Here is a 22,310-nt window from a genome sequence, read left to right as displayed (position 1 = left end):
GCACTTTGGGAGGCTGAGGCAGGCGAATCACCTGAGGTCAGAAGTTCGAGACCAGCCTGACCAAAATGGTGAAACCCCGTCTCTACTGAAAATACAAAACTTAGCCAGGCATGGTGGCACATGCCTGTAATCCCAGCTACTTGGGAGGCTGAGGCAGGAAAATCACTTGAATCCGGGAGGCAGAGGCTGCAGTGAGCCGAGATTATGCCACTGCACTCCAGCCTAGGGAACAAGAGTGAAACTCTGTCCCCCCGGCCAAAAAAAAAAAAGAAAAGAAAAGAACTGATTATATCAAAGAGGCTTCCAAATGTTTTCATGCAAAATTCATATATTTTTAGCATGACAAATCAGACTCCTGAAGACTTTTATCTGAAAACCTGTCTCCCATGACACCCTTGTAAGACTCCTCCAAGACGGGAAACTGCCTCTCCTCCCATCCGACTCTTGTCTGATGCACCTGCCATGCCCAACTCCTGGTAGTTTCCAGAGTACTGGATCCACCCTGTGGCTTCTGTGCCTTTGCACATGACCTTTCTGTCTCCAGTAGGCATCCTCTCTTCCTGCCTCAGCTTGGCTCAGCCCTCCAGTGTTTCAAGTCTTGGCTTGGGTACCCACCTCTTCCGGGAAGATTTCAGGATTCTTCCAGCTTTTCGAGTTATTCCTGTGTTTTTTCATAATGCCCCGTGTTCATTCCTTTTTTTTTTTTTTTTTTTTAGGCATGGTCTAGCTCTGTTGCCCAGGCTGGAGTGCAATGGTGCCATCTTGGCTCACTGCAATGTTCTCCTCTTGGACTCAAACCATTCTCCCACCCCAGCCTCCTGAGTAGCTGGGACTACAGGCACATGCCACCACACCTAGCTTTTGTATTTTTGGTAGAGATGAAGTTTTGCTGTGTTGCCTAGGCTGGTCTAGAATCCTATGCTCAAATGATCTTTCTACCTTGGCTCCCCAAAGTGCTGGGATTACAGAAATGTGCCACTGTGCCCCGCCAATTCCTACCTTTATTCAAGCACAATATGCTGTGATTTGGTTTTTGTTGGTCTCCCTCACTAGATTGTAAGTTGCTTTAAGACAGGGGCTTTCTTCTCTTAATGTGCAGCACATACCAGTGTCTGACCCCATCTGTCTTTTTTTTTTTTTTGAGATGCAGTCTCACTCTGTCACCCAGGCTGGAGTGCAGTGGCATGATCTCAGCTCACCTGCAACCTCCACCTCCTGGGTTCAAGCAATTCTCCTGCCTCAGCTTCCCAAGTAGCTGGAATTACAGACACCTGTCACCATGCCCGGCTAATTTTTTTTTGTATTTTTAGTAGAGATGGGGTTTCACCATGTTGGCCAGGTTGGTCTCGAACTCCTGACCTCAATATCTGCCTGCCTCGGCCTCTCAAAATGCAGGGATTACAGGCGTGAGGCACCGCACCCAGCCAGCCTACTTGTTTATTGACTAAAGTGAATGGAGTTATACCTGGCACCTTACTGGGTCACTTACCTGACCTGGCCACTCTTTTTAAACAAGTGCTGGAGTGAGAGGACACTATACCTCCTGCCTTCATTACCACTTTTGCTTATGAATTTTCCTACTTAGGAATAAATATGCTGTCAAATGGTTTATTTATCATCATTCCCATATATGTTTTAAAAAGTGGGAAGTTCAGGCTACTAATGTATGTCCAAGTTACTAATATGTACTTATATAACTTTTACGTAATTCTTCCCCAAATTTGGGGTAGCTTTTAAAATTAAGACAAAATATAAGATGGAAACTGTAGGTATCATAAGGAGATCAGAAACTATTTAAGGAAAGACACAAGAGGCTGGGAGGGAGGCAGGGGGCACACAAAGTGGCTCTGAGTTCCTGGTAGGGAGGCCGGGAAGGGGAACAGATAGGACTCATTTGTCTGATAAAATGAACCATAAAGTCTGAAGATACAAATTTTACTTGCACTAAATTCTGAGAAAAATTTATTACAGGGGTTCTTATATAGAAACAATGGATATGTAATTGATAATACCTTCAGTTGTAATTTTCAGAAAACATGGAAATGTTATTCACATGGCTGTCTCTTTGCTAAAAGCAAAGAACGAATACATTTATCCAGAAATACTGACTTATGGGATCCAGTTTGATACAGAAGTAAAAGTTGGACGGCTGGGCGTGGTGGCTCACCCTATAATCCTCGCACTTTGGGAGGCTCAGGTGGGTGGATTGCTTGAGCTCAGGAGTTCGAGACCAGCGTGGGCATCATGGTGAGACTCCATCCATCTCTACAAGAAATACAAAAATTAGCTGGGAGTCGTGGTGTGTGCCTGTAGTCCCAGTTACTCCAGAGGCTGAGTCAGGAGAATTGCCTGAACTCTGGGAGGCAGATGTTGCCGTGAGCCAAGATCACGCCACTGCACCCTAGCCTGGGCGACAGAGCGAGACTCTGTCTCCAAAAAAAAAAAAAAGTTGGAGAACCAAGAGAAATGGACTAACAAAACAGCCCTTAGGCTCTCTCTTGTGTTAGTTGTTAAACTGTTGACAAGAGTGTGGGCAGTAGCCTACTCATGAGCTCACTAAAGAGGACCCAAAGGGTACATGTTACGTTGTTGACTGGAGATCAGAAAGCTTCAGATGCCAGAAGACGGCAAAGTTGATGATCTTCTACACAAAAAAAGGAGGCCTGCTACAGTGTCACCCGGATTGAGGGCCAAATCACTCGTCCGGAGGTTGAGGGCAGCCACATCTGCAAACAGAACTGGGAGTGGACAGCACATGCTTTAACACGTGAAGCTGGGTGTGAGACAGGCCATTTCTCACTGTTACTTTCATTACCTATTCTGGAAGTGAGATTTCAGGCCGACCAGAAAGCTGTGTGTGTCCAAATCACTCCAGTGTTTCTCATATGAAAACTTGTACACCTTAATTCCCCAAAGAATTTGGTGGGATTTAAACAAAGATAAAATAGTAAAACTGTAGGTATTAAAAAAGAGATTATAAAATATTTAGGGAAAGAGAAAGGATAATTTGACCAGGAAGCTGTGGTACCGTGGTGAGCTGGCGCTTATCTCATAGGGTCGTTATGAGGATTAACCGAGATAATTCGTGGAAAGCAATTTGCCTATTGTCCAGGACACAGATAAATATTAATCTCCTTTACTGTTTCCTTTTCTGTAGGCAACAGGTAACCACTGAAGCTTTTTTTTTCAGACGGAGTTTCGCTCTTTTTGCCCAGGCTGGAGTGCAATGGTGAGATCTTGGCTCACTGAAACCTCCAGCTCCGGGTTCAAGTGATTCTCCTGCCTCAGCCTCCCAAGTAGCTGGGATTACAGTCACCTGCCACCATGCCCAGCTGATTTTTGTATTTTTAGTAGAGCTGGGGTTTTACCATGTTGGCCAGGTTGGTCTTGAACTTCTGACCTCAGGTGATCCACCCGCCTCTGCCTCCCAAGGTGCTGGGATTACAGTCATGAGCCACTGTGCCTGGCCCACTGAAGCTTTTTAAGAGGCAATGAAATAGTCAGAATTCTGTTTAAGGAAAATTATAGGTTCAGTAATAACAGAAGCAGCAATTTGAAGTTTAAAGACATTTACATTTGAGTTGGCAACAACTTTGGGTCCCAAGTTGTTTTAAGCCACTTAAGAGGCTTAAAACATTCATATGCAAATCTCTGAACCCAAGAAAATAAATTCCTCTTAACCCTAGGCCTGGCCCTTAGGAAAATTTTTTTCTGAGCCAAAGAATTTCATACTTTTAGGTTTACACTTAAGACATTTTCTCAGGATTAACTGTAAATTCCTTAGAGGCAAAAATAGTCATTTACTTTTATTCTTATTTCCATAGAAACTAATAGAACTGGACAAGAAGCAAGACTTAGGTTTAATCGTGTGCGAACTTTACTTCAAGTGGTTTTCCTTGTCTTAACAAGCTAGGCAGAATTTGTCAGCATTGTGTTATGTAGAATAGGACCTGGTTAAAACAGAAAACTATGTTGAGAAAAATGCCACCTCCTCTAAAGCAATGTGAATGGTAGTGGTTATTCCCTCAAATGAGTCTTTTTGGAATATGAGAACTCATTCCAGTGAAGCTATCATTGCTGAAAACATTTTTGGATCTTCTTTTCTTTTGTGGAAAGAAAGATTATGGTAAGATGAAAAGGATGTACTCAGGTGCCCTGGCCTCCCTGGGGTTTGATCACATCTCCTCTACTTAGAAGTGATGTGGCCTTCAGCAAAGGAGTCTGCTATCTCGACTCTAAAAGGGGGATCTCACCAGATGCCATGGCTCATGCCTGTAATCCCAGCACTTTGGGAAACCAAGGCAGGTGGATCACTTCAGGCCAGGAATTTGAGACCAGCCCGGCTAACATGGTGAAACCCCGTCTCCACTAAAAATACAAAAATTAGCCAGGTGTGGTGGCACATACCTGTAGTCCCAGCTATTCAGGAGGCTGAGGCAGGAGAATCATTTGAACCTGGGCTTGAACCCGGGAGGCGGAGGTTGCAGTGAGCCGAGATCATGCCACTGTACTCCAGCCTGGGTGACGGAGTGAGACTCCGTCTCAAAAAAAAGAAAAGAATCTCATATATATATATACATATATTTGAGACAGAGTCTTGCTCTGTTACTTAGACTGGATTGCCGTGTTGCAATCATAGCTCACTGCAGCCTCAACCTCTTGGGCTCAAGCAATCCTCCTATCTCAGCCTCTCGAATAGCTGGGACTACAGATGCACATCAGCAAGCCAGGTTCATTGTTTTACTCTTTGTAGAGACAGTCTCTCACTATGTTGCCCAGGCTGGTCTGGAACTCCTGGGCTCAAGTGATCCTCCCACCTTGGCCTCCCAAAATTGCTGGGATTACAGGTGTAAGCCACCAAGCCTGGGCCAGTACATCTCTTTGAATACACCCAGTAGTTGTTTCTTAGCCATGGAATGAATACGATTTTTTGGAAATAGCCAAGCTATTTGAAACCAAATCTGTTAAATAAGTACAGAATAGTGATTTTGCTTTTTTAAAAAACAAAGGTTTTTTGGACAATATAACGAGAGGGCTTTCATAGCTAGTTGATTAGATACATGAGAAAAATCAGTTCTTACAGAATTCTAAATGGGATATTTGGCTTCCCAAGATAAATTACTTAAAGGACACTATATGAAGAATTGACATATGATGTGTTTGCTTAAAAATGCACTCTGCGGCTGGGTGTGGTGGCTCATACCTGTAATCCCACCACTTTGGGAGGCCGAGGCAGGCAGATCACTTGAGGTCAGGAGTTCAAAACCTGGCTGGCCCATCTCTATTAAAAATGCAAAAATTAACTGGGTGTCGTGGCGTGCAACTGTAATCCCAGCTACTTGGGAGGCTGAGGCAGGAGAATCGCTTGAACTCAGGAGGCAGATGTTGCAGTGAGCTGAGATTGTACCACTGCACTCCAGCCAGGGCGACATCTCAAAAAAAAACAAAACAAACAAAAAAAAAACCAAAGCACTCTGCAAGCTTACTGGCTAACTCTTGTACATTGCAGCCGGGAAAGTTTGATGCCTCTGAGGGTGATGCCAAAGCCAGGCGGGCTGCTGCGGCATGAGCATGGAGTAAACGCATCAAACTTCATCACAGATGACGGGTGATGACTGCGGTGGGAAAACCCACACAGGGACCTGCAAGCATGTCTCAGGAAGAGCTGTCTTACTAGGGGCAAACTTTTGGTAAAGGATGACGCCATCATTTGATAAAATGTTCTGTCATGCTTTTAGCGGCGAGTTTTTAACAAGAAAGCAAAACACTCACCATGAACCAAATGTTAACATCAATGTCAACCAAGTCACATCATTTCCTGTTCCACTTGGTTTTGAAATTCAACTTCTCCTTTATTTAAAAATGACATATCAAAACCAGTCTTCTCTTGAAGAGGTAACTTAGGAAATGGAGCAATTTACTGTGGCTTTAGAGGATGTAAAGGGCTTCGTGCAGTCGGACACGTACAGGGCAGCAGCTGGAGGCACGAAGACATAGGGCCATCACTCAGTGTGGTCCCCAGGACAGCAGCAACTGCACAACGTGGGAGCTCCTTAGAAAGGCAGGATCCTGGACCTCACCCTGTTTCAGAAGCTACATCTTTTTTTTTCTTAATTTGCAAAAATTTATTCACATATAAATGTGCAGTGTCAATAATATGACCAAATAGGTTTGTTCTTGAAACATTTTCAATTGAACAGGAATTAAATGCTTTTGAAAAGTGACAAAATGATCATACAGTGAAGACGTCTCTTTATATAACAGGTATAAATCAGGTACTAACTCTTGATTTTACTCTGAATTAACCATGACATACTAAACGAACTTGGGCTTCTGGCAGAACCTACATCTTAAGGTGAGCTCCAGGAGATGGGTAAGCACATTAAGGCTTAGGAAGCACTCTTCTAGGTAACAGCTCAGGTCTCTGGGCTTAGCACTACAGGGAGAATGTGACTAGGAAATGGAGACTTGGGTTCTGATCTCAGGCTTACCACTAAATACCTGCTGTTTCCCCCAGCTCTGCCTGCTTCTCAGGACTGCGGAAGACCAAATGGGATCCTTATTAACAAGGTCCTATAAGATCTGGGCCCAGTCTGTCTCAGACCTTATCCTGTACTACTTTCTATTTTGAGTTGGGCTTTGTAGCCAGGCTGACCTCAAGCAGAGCTTGTTTCTGCCTCAGGGCCTTTGCACAGGCTGTCTTCTCTGCCTGGAACACCCTCCCTTTTGACCTCTACACTGCAGTTGCCTCCTGTTAATCACATCTCAGCCTAAATGTTGTCTCTCCAGTGAGACCCTCCCAGACTACCCAGTCCAGTGTCCCCGGTAAGTCTAACTCTAACTCTCTGCAAGGCACTTCTCACTCCATCCAAGCAGGGACTGAATGTCTTACTCCTGGTTCAAGGCACTGGTGCCTTGAACTATGCCTGGCACACTGTGTGCTCAATGCACATTTGTTTAATGAGTAGCTTAAGGCGGTAAAGACACTGGAAAAAACAAGGGACTGCACGAGTATCAAATACCTTTGTCAAGAAATAAAACCTCCCCAAGCCGTGTGCGGTGACTCAATTCCAGCACTTTGGGAGGCTGAGGTGGGTGGATCACCTGGGGTCAGGAGCTCGAGACCAGCCTGGCCAACATGGTGAAACCCCATCTTGACTAAAAACACAAAAAATTAGCCGGGTGTGGTGATGTGCACTAGCTACTCAGGAGGCTGGGGCAAGAGAATCTCTTGAACCCAGGAGGTGGAGGTTGCAGTGAGCTGAGATCATGCCACTGCCACTCCAGCCTGGACAACAAGAGGGAAACTCTGTCTCAAAAAACAAAAAAGAAAAAGAAGAAGAAGAAAAAAAAGACCTCCCTTGCCTTCCCCCACTGATTTCTCCTGGAAATGACAGCAATGTTACCCTGATTACTCTCGCAGCCCATATCCTGCAAATGGAAATCTGCCAACTTCATCTAGGAAGAAAAGATGGAATGCAGGTTGTTTTTTTACCGCATTTCAAGGAACGATCATTCATTCACTGCCTATACATCCTTCCTTCCAGCATCACTGTGAAACTCTGCAAGCATATTAGGTTAATTTCATCCATTCCTTTTGAAAAAGTGAAGGACTTAAACCAGAAAAGCAGCCACAGAGGTCACAACACAGGATGGTTAACGTCACTCTGTTAACAGTGCCTTGGCCAAGGACAGCCAGATGGCCCGGAGGCTGGCTTGGCAAAGCCGCTGGAGAGTTGGGGAGGGCTGTGGGTTAACAGCAGGGAGCACATACTTCATTAGACTACAAGCCGGGAGCCGTCCAGAGGTGCCTTCTGCCACAGAATGGAAATTTAATAATGGTTTATTGGTTTAGTTGTGATTTTCAGTTAAGCATGACAGAAATTGGTTTTAAGTCCAATATTAGAGGTTCTAAAATGTTAGTTCACACAGTCTAATGATGTATGACGGGAAAAGGCCACAACTGTTTTCTTTAATCTATTTACAATCTTCCCAGCAGAAAGGCTAAATGAACTTTCATACCATTATCAGGTCAGGGCTAAATGCAGCCCCGATCACAGGCAGAGATGCCTTCTTATGAACCACCTCTGCCTGCCTTTCCTTAGCTCAGAAAATACGACAAAGGGAAAAGGTGTGCTGAGAGCCTCTGCTGCTCCGCCAAGTATACAGAATAAACAGAGCAATGGCCCCATCTACTGACAGAGGCTAAAGCGGCACACAGGGCGTGCGGCAACACAAGCAATCCTGCCTCAAGCTCCTCTTCACGCCTGTGACCCACAGCACTGCTGAGGAATGTCTGATGCCTAGTGAACTACTTTATTATTGTCCTCAGGCACAAGGTAATATGAGGGGTTTCTAGTGTTTTCTCTAGGGTTCCAGGTCTTCATTCCTGTGTATGCCTTTTTTTTTTTTTTTTGAGACGGAGTCTTGCTCTGTCGCCCAGGCTAGAATGCAATGGCACAATCTTGGCTCACTGCAAGCTCTGCCTCCCAGGTTCACACCATTCTCCTGCCTCAGCCTCCCGAGTAGCTGGGACTACAGGGCCTGCCACCATGCCTGGCTAATTTTTTGTATTTTTAGTAGAGATGGGGTTTCACCGTGTTAGCCAGGATGGTCTTGATCTCCTGACCTCATGAGTTTATACCTAGTTTTTTTTTCTTTTTCGAGACAAAGTCTTGCTCTGTCACCCAGGCTAGAGTGCAATGGCACGATCTCGGCTCACTGCAACCTCCTGCTTCCAGGTTCAAGCGATCCTCCTGCCCCAGCCTCTCGAGAAGTTGGGATTACAGGTGCACACCACCACATCTGGTTAATTTTTTTGTATTTTTAGTTCAGATGGGGTTTCACCATGTTGGTCAGGTTGGTCTCAAACTCCTGACCTCATGATCCGCCTGCCTCGGCCTCCCAAAGTGCTGGGATTACAGGCATGAGCCACCATGCCCGGCTGTTTATGCCTAGTTTTAAATTAGCTGGACAGCTCCAGATGCAACCAGAGGTGCAATGGCTTTGTATCGGATCAAGTGCTGTGAGCCCTTCTCCAGGTCAATCACGTAGTCCCTGAAAAAGAGGGAAACATATTCGCCTGTGGAGCTCGGCTGGCCCTCCATTGGGAGGAATGTGCCCACTGTGAAAGACGCACGCCACTCACCTCTGCTCATCTGTGTCTGGTTCTACCAGTATGTTTTCTTGTCGTTCTCTCACTCTCAGAAACACGTAAGAATCTAGATCTGGTTTGGGAACTGCCAGGAAAATAATAATGTGATCAGGAAATGCTCGGCCAACAAAGTCAACAAAGGAAAAGTTGCTGGGAGGTATGGCACACTCAGGGTTTAGATAGGAGCCCAGCCCTTTCCTATTCTTCTAAGATGCAGACAGAGTGGCTGACCAGGGAGGGAGCTGGACATGGATTGGGCCTTTTGTTTTCCTCAGGCAGCCTCAGTAAAATGACCACTTCAGGGTTCCACAAGTCTGATATGGGTTTGACTTGCAGTTGGTGTTATGGGCTACACTGTGTCCCTGCAAAATTCATATGTTGAAGCCCTAACCCCCAATACTTCAGCGTGGGATTGTATTTGGAAACAGGGCTTTTAAAGAGGCAATTAAGTGAAAGTGTGGGCCCTAATCCAATCTGACTGGTGTCTTATAAGTAGAGAATAGGCCAGGCAGTGGCTCATGCCTGTGATCCCAGCATTTTGAGAGGCTGAGGCTGGAGGATCGATTGAGGCCAGGAGTTTGAGACCAACCTAGAAAACAATACCAATACTGTCTCCACAAAAAAATTTTAAAAATAATAGCCAAGCATGGTGGCACACGCCTGTAGTTCCAGCTACTTGGGAGGCTGAGGTGGGAGGATCACTTGAGCCCAGCAGTTCAAGGCTGCAGTGAGCTATGACAACGCCAGGGCAACAAGGGAAGACCTTATCTCAAAAAAAAAAAAAAAAAAAAAAAAAAAAGGGCAGCGGAAGGGAGGGGACTAGGACACACAGAGACTGGGATTAGTGTTCTTATGGAAGTAGCCTGAGAGTCTGCTTGCCCCTTGCCCTTTGCCCCTTCCCTTCTCTGTGATGACATATGGAAGGTGCCATCGATGAGGAACAGGCCCATGGCAGACACTGAATCTGTGGGGGCCTGGATCCTGGACTTCCCGGCCTCCAGAACTGTGAGCAGCCCAAAGGGACTAAGACCTTGTTCCACCACCACAGGGGTGGCCGTGTGGCCCCCAGCCCCAGCATAGGCTGGGCAGAGATGAATTTCCAGGGCTCGGGTGCACTGGAGCTTGTGGCCTTGGAACACTAAGCTCAGCTTGTAGACAAGGCGGGCTCCAGACCCCTGGAGGGCATTTGATTTGGTGTGGCAATTTTGCCTGAGGCAATCTTGATTGGATCTGGCGCACTGTGAAACACTGAGGAACATGGGCTTTATCCTGTAAGCCAGGGGCCCCCGGTGGGTTCATCCACGGTTAAGGGCTCTGCCTATACCTCCCTTTCCTTGCTCAGCAGCCCTCAGGGGCCAGTGCAAAGAGGCCCGAGGAGGGGCTCTGGCCAAGCTGACCTTCCCCGGCTTCCCTCCCTCGTCTTTCCATACCCTCCAACCTGCTCCCTCTTCCGAGGCCACAGAGACTCAGTGGAGGTCTCCCTAGCCTCCTGTTTCAGCCCTCCCCTCCAGCTAGGCGGGCCCTGTGCATTCTGGGACCTGTGAGGAAGAGACCGCCAGCCCCTCAGAGCAGGGGCAATGTTGGCGTGGGCTCTGCAGCACTGGTACTCGGGGCTGCCAGCACCTCGCAGAGGCTCAGCAGATGGCTAGCTACTGAAGGCGAACGCAGCTCCATGCCCGAGTCTACAAGCACCAGTGCAGTCATGGGGCTCAGCCCACCCCAGGGAACACGGAAGCAATGCTCAAATGACTACCATTGGATCTGCTTTCTGTTATTTTTTTGGTTTTTAGCCAGAACCCTTCCTCTCCTTTCTGTTTATCTACATACTTATTTTCCCATATTTGGGTAAAAACAGTGAAGAGAGGATCCTACCCTGGGACACCTGAGGATGGGTGGGCCACCTGCAGGGAGAATGTCCTGTTTACCTGCCCGAAAGAGGTCCACCTTCTGTAAGTTAGGGGGCATGTGCTTCAAGGCGACATTTTTCAGATAGGTCTCTGTGTTCACCATGAACCTGAAAGACATGGATTCAAATTGCTGTGGTGTGCACAGCTGACGGACGTCCAAGGTTAGCAGGCAGCAGCGCACAGCCCTCGAGGACAGGCCTCATGCTGAACCCACCAGGTGCCCCATGCCGACAGCTCACTCACTCTCTGGCAAAGGCCAACTCTTCCGGGGAGAGGCTGGAAGGCTCCCCCTCGGGCCGGGTTTTCTCCTTCTCAAGGACATGAGGGAAAAACTTCTCTATCTGTGAAGATAAAGCAAAATCTTCATGAAAACGTCAGTAAAAGTCAAAGACAAGGATGTGGTTAACATAAAGAGGGTTTACACAACTCTCCCGAGGAACGACGTGTGGTCTGGAGATGGGACAGTGTGGGTAGAGAGGCACACCATAAGACATGGGACATCTCTGAGACACCCTTGCAGGCAAGCTGTGGACGTGGGGCTGGGGGACAGCTTGGATTGGGAGACTCCTAAGTGGCTGAACAAAGAATGCTGACTCAATGGGTAGATGTCAAACTGTAGGAAAGTCTTTGGTGAGAGATCCTTAACACAGTCCAATTAATATTCACATAAGGTTTTTTTTTTTTGAGATGGAATCTCATTGTGTTGCCCAGGCTGGAGTGCAGTGGTGCGATCTTGGCTCACTGCAACCTCCACCTCTCGGGTTCAAGTGATTCTCCTGCCTCAGCCTCTTGAGTAGCTGGGATTACAGGCACCCACCACCACACCCAGCTGATTTTTGCATTTTTAGAGATGGGGTTTCACCATGTTGTCCAGGCTGGTCTTGAACTCCTAACCTCAGGTGATCCACCTGCCTTGGCCTCCCAAAGTGCTGAGATTACAGGCATGAGCCACTGCCCCCCGGCTGGTCATCACCAGCTTTTGGTCATCTAAAACCTTATGTGGGCTGGGCACAGTAGCTCATGCCTGTAATCCCAGCACCTTGGGAGGCCGAGGTGGGTGTGGATCACCTGAGCTCAGGAGTTCGAGATCAGCCTGGCCAACATGGTGAAACCCTGTCTCTTCTAAAAATCAGCTGGGCATGGTGGCAGGGGCATGTAATCCCAGCTACTTGGAAGGCTGAGGCAACAGAATCACTTGAACCCAGGAGGGAAAGGTTGCAGTGAGCTGAGATCGTGCCACTGCACTCCAGCCTGAGCAACAGAGCAAGACTCCGTCAAAAAACAAAACAAAACAAAAAAAAAACGCACACACACACAACCCAGCAAATAAAAAAACAAGAGGGTTGATGACATAAAGTATTAAGAGACAGCTAATACATTAGGTGACAAGCTCAGGATCCAGAGATAAGGGAAATGGCCCAGTTTAATAAGATAAAGTTTAAGAGGAATAAGTATCAAGCCCTACACTTAAGGAGCCAAAACCTAAGCCATGTAAGTAGAGGACAATGACTGGATGGGATAATTATCATAATAAAAGGAGTTAGCGTCCATGTGAGTGAAGAATGAGCTCAGGCACCGTACCTGTCAATATGCTAATGTGATAAATATGCTAATGTGATGTGGCTGGCATTACTACCAGCTTAATAACCAGAATAAGAGAAATGATCATGCTGTTTTTCACAAACTTGGTCAAACTACAACTGGGATACTGTGTTTAGTTTTAGATAGTGTAACTTAAGAAGGATAAAGACAAACAAGAACCCTTTTAGAGACCAGGAGAGTAAATGGTTTGAATGGCTAAAATGTGTGCCTGAAAGAAGACCTCGAAGAGACTGTGGGCAGTCTTCAGATAGCTGAAGCATTCTCGTGTAGAAGAGATAATTAATTTTATTTGTAATAACTAAAGAGACACATAGAACCAAATAAAAAGAAATGTCAAGGAAGTAGGAATTTCTCAGGGTTATAAAATAGGAATGTTTTGCAATTTCTTTTCCTTTCTTTTTTTTTTTTGAGGCAGAGTCTCGCTCTGTCGCCCAGGCTGGAGTGCAGTGGCACGATCTTGGCTTACTGCAACTTCCACCTGCTGGGTTCAAGCAATTCTCCTGTCTCAGCCTCCTGAGTAGCTGGGACTACAGGCGCCCGCCACCACGCCCGGCTAATTTTTTTATTTTTAGTAGAGACGGGGTTTCACCTTGTTGGTCAGGTTGGTCTCAAACTCTCCTGACCTCAGGTGATCCACCCTCCTCAGCCTCCCAGTGCTGGGATTACAGACGTGAGCCACCGTACCTAGGCTGCAATTTCATTTTTGTAAGTTAGATAGCCACAACGCTGCAGGCAAATGTAAGTCATCCTGGTTCATTTGACATTGATGTTGGCCATCTGATAGGCAAAATAATTTTGGAAACAAGTTCTCCTTTAGTCAGCATTCCCTATTCACCAATGCCAACGACTCTCCCTTCAGCACCACCATGCTGTAATGCAAGGGGGCACCATTCACTCAGCAGGTGAACAGACTAAAAATGTGTGCGGTGTCCCCGCAGTGGGCAACACATGCCTCTCTGTGCTTCTGCGGAGCAATCTCTTGCTCTCCTTACACTTTAGCTACACTGATATTGGGCTCTCAGCAGCGTCTACAGGTCCTGTACCCTCCCTAGGCCCCAGTCCAAGTTCTCCCCAGGACATTCAGTCTGCTTTACAGACTGCGCTGTCTCAATCCCTCCAGGTATCTCCATGTCAAACCTTCATGAGGCGACACCGCAAGTAGCTGCTGAGGACGTAGCGGATCCTCTCCATCTCCATTTGGTGGATGCTGACCTTCAGGTCCTCCCTTTTGGCTCTCCTGAGATTTTCTTCCTATTAAATGAGAAACTAAGGTTTATAAAAAGCATGATGTTCAACTATCATCATTGACAACGTTGAGGACCCAGACTATGTTTCAGTCCAAGGAAAACAAAAATATCATGTGAGTTTTCATTTTATTTTATCATTGTATAAGATGCAAACAATAGTCATTTACTTTTAGAAAAAGATCATTTGAAGAGAATATGTTCAGCCAGAGGGTTCCAGAAGAACTCCAGTCCGATTGTAAGGGAGATAATACAGCACACAGAAGAAACTTCCATTGGGTCTAAAAAGCAGTATTAAAACACCAGCTGAGAAACTGTGAAATATCCACATTTCACAGCTTCTCTGAAGTTGACAATGATTTAGACTTAGATCATCTAGGCCAGGGACCACAAACTCAAATGTCTGCAGGGGCCAGGTTAGGAGGCTACAAGAGAAGGGTGGGTAGTCAGGGACTGTGGGGAGCAGGGAGTACATGGATGGGCAACTCTCATGGGACTGCTCTGGTCAACTGTTCTCATGAAGAAATGCAGGATTTTAGACTTTTCATAGGAAGCCAATATCCAGATATTTACAAGAACTCTCAAGCTTGATAAACATAGATAACTAATTCAATGTTTTTTTTAAAGAACTGGACTGTGGGTTGAGCCAAACAAAACAGATTTGCTATCAGACTGCAAGCTCTCAGTGTGCTGACCAAATGCTTTTACCTTCCTCCTCCTTTGTCAGCCCAAGACAAGCAACTCTTACCATGTGCTCCAGCTGTTCCATGACACATTCTACAATCTCAGGCTTGCTCTCCAGCAGCTCAGGGGCAAACTTTTCATTCATCCAGGCCTAAAAGACAAATGCCAGAAAAAGCAAGCATCATCCACCACAGAGCTAAACAACCCTGTGAGTCGGCCCAAATCCCACAAAAACCAGGGACGGTGCAGGCGAGAAAACTGTCTGCCCACCAACTGGAAACACTGAAACTGTTTTGAAGACAAACTAAGTTTAGCAATTGCTTTCTCGTGTCTTGTTTTAGTTGGCAGGATATGTTCATAACCTTCTATTCAACTGACACTCACACAAACCCTTGCTTACTTCAGTTAGTATGACGCCTGGTGCTGAGAGTGACACCAGCTGGTGTTCAAACAGTGGCTTTGCCAGGCAGCCCGGGCACACTGTTACTCCACCAGCTCCTTCCTCCCAGGGAGCACCACCCCATGTCTATTTAGAGAGAAAGCAACAACCCACCAATCCACACAGCTCTTCATTCCTGAAGCTCAGAGCACTTCACAAATATTTTTAATTCATCATCATCGTATCTCAGAGAAAATGGATATAGTTATTCTCATCTGATTGAAAAAATACAGATTGAGTAATTTACTAATGGCCCCAAAGTATACAGGATCATAAAAGAAACAGGCGCTCATCTATTATGGAGTTTTGGAGCCAGAGGTTAAAGCTCTAATTTATGACTCAGGCCCAGCTGTTTGGTTCATTTTAGAGACTTCTAAGGCTTAGAGAACTGAAATATCCCTAAGTGACTGACGAAAGCTACACTTATCTTTCAATTACAGGAAATGTAGTTTTAGCATAGCTCAGAATTATATGCTGACCAGGCTCAACTTATTTTTTTCTGATGTCCTTGAGTGTCTGCTTCTCTCCATGATCACCATCAAGACACCTTACCAAATGCTGGGCATGGCCACTGTCACAAGTGTCTGTACAGAGCCTGAGCATCTGCAACAGTTCTGCAGACTGAAACAAACAAACAAAACCCTGCATAATGCATGGGAAAACATCGTATTTTCTGAAGGGCTTATTAGGAGCAGTATTTCTTTTTGACTGATTTTTATTAAATATTGAATAATTTTTATTTATTTATTTTTGAGGGACAGTCTCACTCTATTGCCTAGGCTGGGGAGCAGAGGCATGATCCCAGCTCACTGCAATTTCTGCCTCTCGCGTTCAAGCGATTCTCCTGCTGAGCTCAGCCTTCTGAGTAGCTGGAATTACAGGCATGTGCCACCATGCCCAGCTAATTTTTGTGTTTTTATTAGAGACAGGGTTTCACCCTGTTGACCAGGCTGGTCTTGAACTCCTGACCTCAAGTGACCCACCTGCCTTGGCCTCTCAAAGTGCTGGGGTTACAGGCGTGAGCCACCGAGCCTAGCCAAATATTGAATAATTTTTAGAACTAGAAGAACAAGCTGGGTGTGGTGGCTCATGCCTGTAATCCCAGCGCTTTGGGAGGCCGAGGCGGGCGGATCATGAGGTCAGGAGATCAAAACATCCTGGCTAACCTGGTGAAACCCCGTCTCTACTGAAAATATAAAAAATTAGCCGGGCTTGACACTCCTGTAGTCCCAGCTACTTGGGAGACTGAGGCAGGAGAACTGTGAACCTGGGAGGCGGAGGTTGCAGTGAGCAGAGATCGCGCCACTGCCCTCCAGCCAGGGCAACAGAGCAAGACTCCGTCTCAAAAACAAACAAACAAACTAACTAACTAACTACGAGAACAATGACAAGTCCCTGTGTGTCCCTACCTCCTCAGAGGTAATCATTAGCTTGAATTTCATGTTGAATTTCCTTTATGGTCTCACTACATTTGTTCATATGTCTATAGAACACCTCTCAACTGTTCATGACAGGATATTCAAAGAAAGTGATAGTGCTTGTCTGGTACACTGGGGTACCATTGGGGACCACTTCATTTATATTAGGAAATTATGATAATAAAGTATAAAACATTAGGTAGAAGTTTATATTAGTATAAAACTTTCACATAAAGCTTTCCAAAATTTTTACTGAGAAACTTGTATCAAAATCCAATCTTTTTTCTTTTTTTTAAATCAGGTTTTACACTTGAAATAGCTACATCTGGTTTCTGGTCACACAGTGGCACGATAATGGCTCACTGCATCCTTGACCTCCCAGGCTTAAGTGATCCTCCTGCCTCAGCATCCAGAGTAGCTGGGACTACAGGCACATACCACAAAGCCTGGCTAATTTTTAAATTTTTTTAATAAAGATGGGGTTTTACCATGTTGCCTATGATGGTCTTTGAACTCCTGGCCTCAAGACATCCCCCTGCATCAGCCTCCAGAAGTGTTGGGATTACTTACAGGCTTGAACTACCGTGCCTAGCCCCTGATCAAAATTCTAAATACCAATCAGTTCATTATTGCTACAGGCGGAAGCGTGTCCCCCCTCAAAAATCTACCTAACTTCCAGGACCTCAGACCATGACTGTATTTGGAGATGGGGGCCTTTAAAGAAGTGATTAAGTTGCCATAATCCAGTAAGACTGCTGTCCTGATAAGAGGTAATTTTAACACAGACACACACGAGAGGGAAGACCACGCAAAGACACAGGGAGAATACGGTCACCTACAAGCCTAAGGCAGAGGCCTGGGAAGAAGCCAACTATGCTGGCACTTTGACCTGAGCCTCTGGAATTAAGAAACTAAATTTCTATTTAAGCTACCCAGTCTTTGGGACTTTGCTCTGCGGCCATAGCAAACTAAAACAATCACTAAAATGAGCAAATCTGCACTACAGGTAATAACTTTTAAATCACTTTTTACAGGCATTAAAGGGTATCCTATATATGCTCCCGAAGCTGTTCTCATCAGTGGCCCTGTCAGGCTGTCCCTTTGGCTGTGTCACACAGCATAAGAGACAGGATCTGGCTGTGGCAGCCATGCAGGTGGTGGGTCACTTCCTTGGCTGCACTTAGGGCACTGCACTGGCGCATCAGGCATGAGATGTTACTCTAGCTCAACCACCGGCAAGCCACAGCGGTGCTGTCAGACCCCCCGAGGCCCATCCTCTAGCTGCCCTTCAAGGACTCCAATGATGCTCACTTGAAAAAGCAACCAGCCTGGGGCTCCGGCTGTCCTGGAAGGTGCAGGGGTCCACACTGAGGCATCTGTGGCACAGCAGTGTGCCACATCACCCAAGGATGGTGGCTCTGCCTTGAACAATAATTTTGCAAGTTTGAACTTTACATAAAGTTTCTTTGGCAGCTCATATTTTATGGTTGTTATTGTTCTACATTATGTTCCTGTTATTCACACTGTTTCAGGAGTTATTTTACTCATTTGCACTGCTGTTTTATTTCCACTGTACATGGTATATTTCCTCAATGCTATTTATTTATGGTTATCTAGGTTATTTTCATTTTTAACTATTGCAAGCAATGTGTGAAAATACAGTAGATGTCTCCTACAGTATATGCGGAAGTTTTCACTAGGTATGTACCTGGGGGTGGAATTACTGGACCACAGGTATGTGCACCTTCATCTTTACTAGACAATTAACAAATTATTTTCCAAAGTGATTATACCTATTTACATCCCAGGGCAGTATATAAATGTGCAAATTGCTCTACTTTTTTTTTTTTTTTTGAGACGGAGTCTTGCTCTATTGCCCAGGCTGCAATGCAGTGGTGTGATCTCGGCTCACTGCAATCTCCACCTCCTGGGTTCAAGAGATTCTCCTGCCTCAACCTCCTGAGTAGCTGGGATTACAGGCGTGACAACACGCCCGGCTAATTTTTGTATTTTTAGTAGAGATGGGGTTTCGCCATGTTGGCCGGGATAGTCTTGAACTCCTGACTTCAGGTAATCTGCTCGCCTCGGCCTCCCAAGGTGCTGGGATTATAGGTGTGAGCCACTGCACCTGGCCTGCCCTATATTCTTATTTTTTTCTTTTTGGGATAAGATCTTGCTATGATCCTCAGGTTGGTCTCAAACTCCTGGGCTCAAACGAACCTCCCACTTTGGCCTCCCGAGTTGCTAGAACTACAGGCATGAGCCACTGGGCTCAGCTGCTCTACATTCTTGCCATACTTTATATTGCTCACGTTTTTCAGTTCTTCCAATCTGATAGATATGAAATGATATCTCATGATTTTAATTTTCATTTTCCTGATCACTAAAAAGGTTGAACATCTTTTTCATATGCTTATTGGTCATCTTGTTTTCTTCTTCTACCAGGTATCAGTCTGTATTGGGCAGTCTGAACGAGTTGTTTATGTACTGTGGATAATCATCTTGTGTCAACAGCTACATATTAACATTTTGCAAGTATCTTCTCCCAGCCTGATGGCCTGTCTTTTCACTCTAATTCAGAAGTACAAACAGGCAGGGCACAGTGATTCACACTTGTAATCCCAGCACTTTGGGAGGCTAAGGCAGGCAGATCACAATGTCCGGAGTTCGAGACCAGCCTGGCCAACATAGTGAAACCCAATATGGTGAAACCCCATCTCTACTAAAAATACAAAAATTAGCTGGGCGTGCTGGCGCACGCCTATAGTCCCATCTACTCAGGAGGCTGAGGCAGGAGAATCACTCGAACCTGGGAGGCAGAGGTTGCACTGAACCAAGATCATGCCACCGCACTCCAGGAAGGTATCCCTTTTTTCCTTTATGCTTTGTGCCTTTTGATTTTTGTTTAATGAACCCTTTCCTAATGAACAAGGAACTCTTAGGCTGTTCCACAAACTAGATCTGTGGGTGGATTTCAGGGCATCTGTGATCCCCTGGAAGTCATATGCAAAATTCTGCATGGGTGCATGTGTGCATTATTCTGGGATGAAAGACCAGAGTTTTTACCAGTTTCTCAAAAAGGTCTGTGATATAAAAACAGATTAAGAATCACTGCTAAATAGTAAGGATCATCATAGAAGGTATAATTTAAAAATTATTTTAGTTCGGTTTTGTCATTCATGATATCATGTATGGCAGGGAAAAATGAAGAATACTAAAGTCACAAACGTGAGAGAGCTCTGGAAAGGGGCAGTTAGCGCAAGAGGGTAAGGATAATTACTATGAACAGCTCACGTCTAGTGAGTGCTTACCACGTGTCAGACAGCATTCTGAGTACTTTACACAATTATAATTCCACATTTAATCAACCCAAAACTCCAGGAAGGAGATACTATTATCATCTCAATTTTATTATTTTTTTGAGATGGAGTTTCACTCTTGTTGCCCAGGCTGCAGTGCAATGGTGGGATCTTTGCTCACTGCAACCTCTGCCTCCCGGGTTCAGGTGATTCTCCGTCCTCGGCCTCCCGAGTAGCTGGGATTACAGGCATGCGCCACCACGCCCGGCTAATTTTTGTTTTTTAGTAGAGACGGGGTTTTATCATGTTGGTTAGGCTGGTCTCGAACTCCTGGACCTCAGGGGATCCATTCACCTCAGCCTCCCAAAGTGCTGGGATTACAGGCTTGAGTCATCGTGCCCGGCCCTACTGTCTCCATTTTATAGTCAAGCAACGGCTTGAGACAAACTCTCCAACTTGCTTAACATCACATAACAGAGTAGTGTCAGAGACAGATTTAAATCCAGATAGTCTGAACTGTTAGCAGAGCGTCGTGAGATATAAGTGTAAAGAACACAGTTACTGGCACATGGGAAATACGCAATAAGTCAGGGCTATTATAACTAAAAGGAGAAATATTTCAGAAAGGATTTTAGATAAGCAGTGGACATATGGAGAGCAGAGGACTCAAGAAAAAAACATGTGAGAAAAAGGAAGAATATGACCAGTTTTCCCTTACGGGCATTTCAGCATTTTCTTGCTAAACAGGCATTCTCCAGGAAAACAGCAGATGTTCAAGGGACTAAGGTAAAGAAGTTAGCAGTCCCACCACACCTCTACAGTCCCTGAAAATATCACGTGGATCTTGCTCTGTGAACTGTTCACTGAATGTGCCCAAAGCTGTCTCTTACTGACCCCACTTGGGAATGCTGTGTTTGATATGATGAGATCGCTAACAGAGGATGTCCTTCCTGCTTCCCGTTTCCATGTAGATGGTAAGATCCAGTCCCTGTTCTCCTGAAATAAGCCCTGAATTCCATTTCCTCATTTTGTGATCCCTGATATTCACAGATGAACTAAATAAAAAGGCTGACAGGAGCAAAGGGATTCGATCTGGGATGCTTACCTGCTCCAACCTTTCAATGAGCTCTGCAGGAGTTAGGACCACTTCCTCACTACCCCCATCAGAGTCCTGTCCCAGGAAATCCAGTTCTTCGGTCATCTTCTCTGAAACCAGGAACCTAATGAGAAGGAAAGAACCAATACTCTGCAACGCATTTTCTATTTATTTGCAAGAATAGACATCTATCTGGAGAAGGGAAAGGTTTATTGCGGTTTCCTGCGGTTGTAAAGGCCCATTAGCAAGTGGTGAGAGAACGTAGGGACCTTAGTTTTCCAGTGTCTGCCTCTTCCTCCAAGGCTTAGGTCAGGTATCCATTTCTCAAACAATCCTCCCCTTTATTACTGCCCACCACGAACTGAGCACCTATCACATCATACGATCACTATTCATTTCTTTGACTTCCCAGCAGAGGTCCTGTTCCTCAGGGACGGGGTTCGTTTTAGTTCAAATACGAATCGCGCCTCTGCTCAATGCCTGGCACTAAGTACTTGGGACGCAATGACTCGGGAAGCCCCCGCGCTCAGCACAGTGCTTGACTCCTAGCAGGCACTTAACATCGTTGGGAGCTGGCCGGGCTCACGCCTGTAATCCCAACACTTTGGGAAGCCGAGGCAGGAAGATACCTTGAGCCCAGGAGTTCGAGACCAGCCTGGGCAACATAGGGAGAGTCTGTCTCTATAAAAATAAAAATTGTTAGGAGGATTAATCAATGCTAATTTCCCAGAGCCACAAGGCCCGGCGACATTAAACCAGTCGGCGACTCTAAAGGCCTAAGGAGGTGGACGGCGGGGACGAGGAAAGTCCCTGGGGTCGCAGGGAAACTGCGAACATTCCCCTCCCGTTCTACCACTCAGTGCCACCCACACAGGCCTTCCCTCGCCACAGAGGTCCCACTCGACTCTCACTCGGGGACCTGGGAGACAGCGAGGCACTCCACAGCAGCAGGTGGTAAGGACGGGGAGTTCGTGGGGACGCAGTCGGGGAACCTGGAAGCAGGAAGACAGCGGAATAAACTGCTCAAGGCCTTCCCCGGATGAACCCGAGCCTCCAACTTCTCAGCTCCCGCGCTACTCTCGGAAACTTTCCGCCTAGGCACGACGTCATCGCGCACGAGCGAGGCTGACTAATCAAGGCGCGGGGGGGAAGAGCGGGGCGGTCTTCTTGGGCCCGCCCACCCGAGGGGTGGGGACTGTCTTCGCGGCTGCTCGCAGTCCCAGCAACCCATGGACACTAAGCGGCTGGAGGCTGGTCCGGGTGGGCCCCGCCCACCTGGGTCGGCGGCTTGGGTCTGCGGTCCGGGTTGCACTACTCACGAGCGTAGGGAGGGGGCGCCCCGCACTGTGGCCGAGGGGAGCGGCGGTGTTCCCCCCTGGGGGGTCCTACCCAGAAGTGTGCTGTTGAGAGCTGGCCGCGGCAGCCTCTTGGGTCGTCTCCACCCACAGCTCCCGTGGCTCTTTGGGT

At 46.3% G+C, this 22,310-nt stretch overlaps 1 protein-coding gene across 4 annotated transcripts; it reads right to left on the bottom strand.

The window, feature by feature from the left end:
* Window positions 1–1,947: 1,947 nt before the first annotated feature.
* Window positions 1,948–21,939, bottom strand: GINS4 (GINS complex subunit 4). Of its 4 annotated transcripts, none has more exons than XM_023214489.1 (8): window positions 21,755–21,939; window positions 20,853–20,967; window positions 14,656–14,742; window positions 13,801–13,914; window positions 11,305–11,402; window positions 11,080–11,168; window positions 9,149–9,239; window positions 1,948–2,265 (listed from the first exon to the last, which is right to left on the bottom strand). In XM_023214489.1, exons 2-8 carry the CDS (start codon window positions 20,946–20,948, stop codon window positions 2,217–2,219), a joined length of 624 nt encoding a protein of 207 aa, XP_023070257.1. In that variant the 5' UTR covers window positions 20,949–20,967; window positions 21,755–21,939; the 3' UTR covers window positions 1,948–2,216. The 4 variants fall into 4 exon arrangements, with proteins under 4 accessions (XP_023070257.1, XP_023070254.1, XP_023070256.1 ...); XM_023214486.1 differs by lacking the exon at window positions 1,948–2,265 and adding an exon at window positions 8,667–9,057; XM_023214488.2 differs by lacking the exon at window positions 1,948–2,265 and adding an exon at window positions 8,688–9,057 and having other exon boundaries at window positions 21,714–21,931.
* Window positions 21,940–22,310: the final 371 nt, after the last annotated feature.

This window comes from Piliocolobus tephrosceles, chromosome 7 (genome assembly GCF_002776525.5).
Source record: "Piliocolobus tephrosceles isolate RC106 chromosome 7, ASM277652v3, whole genome shotgun sequence".
Lineage (NCBI taxonomy): Eukaryota > Metazoa > Chordata > Mammalia > Primates > Cercopithecidae > Piliocolobus > Piliocolobus tephrosceles.
Note: the sequence above shows the minus strand (reverse complement) of the source record. Positions and strands in the feature narration are given on the sequence as shown.

Excerpts from the sequence above, each read along its gene's own strand:
- GINS4 (XM_023214486.1), bottom strand. The coding sequence starts at position 20,948 with ATGACCGAAGAACTGGATTTCCTGGGACAGGACTCTGATGGGGGTAGT. Across the intron at positions 11,169-11,304 it reads GAGTTGGCCTTTGCCAGAGA|GTTCATGGTGAACACAGAGA; the intron begins GTGAGTGAGCTG and ends CATGTCTTTCAG. Across the intron at positions 9,058-9,148 it reads CCAGACACAGATGAGCAGAG|GGACTACGTGATTGACCTGG; the intron begins GTGAGTGGCGTG and ends CCTCTTTTTCAG.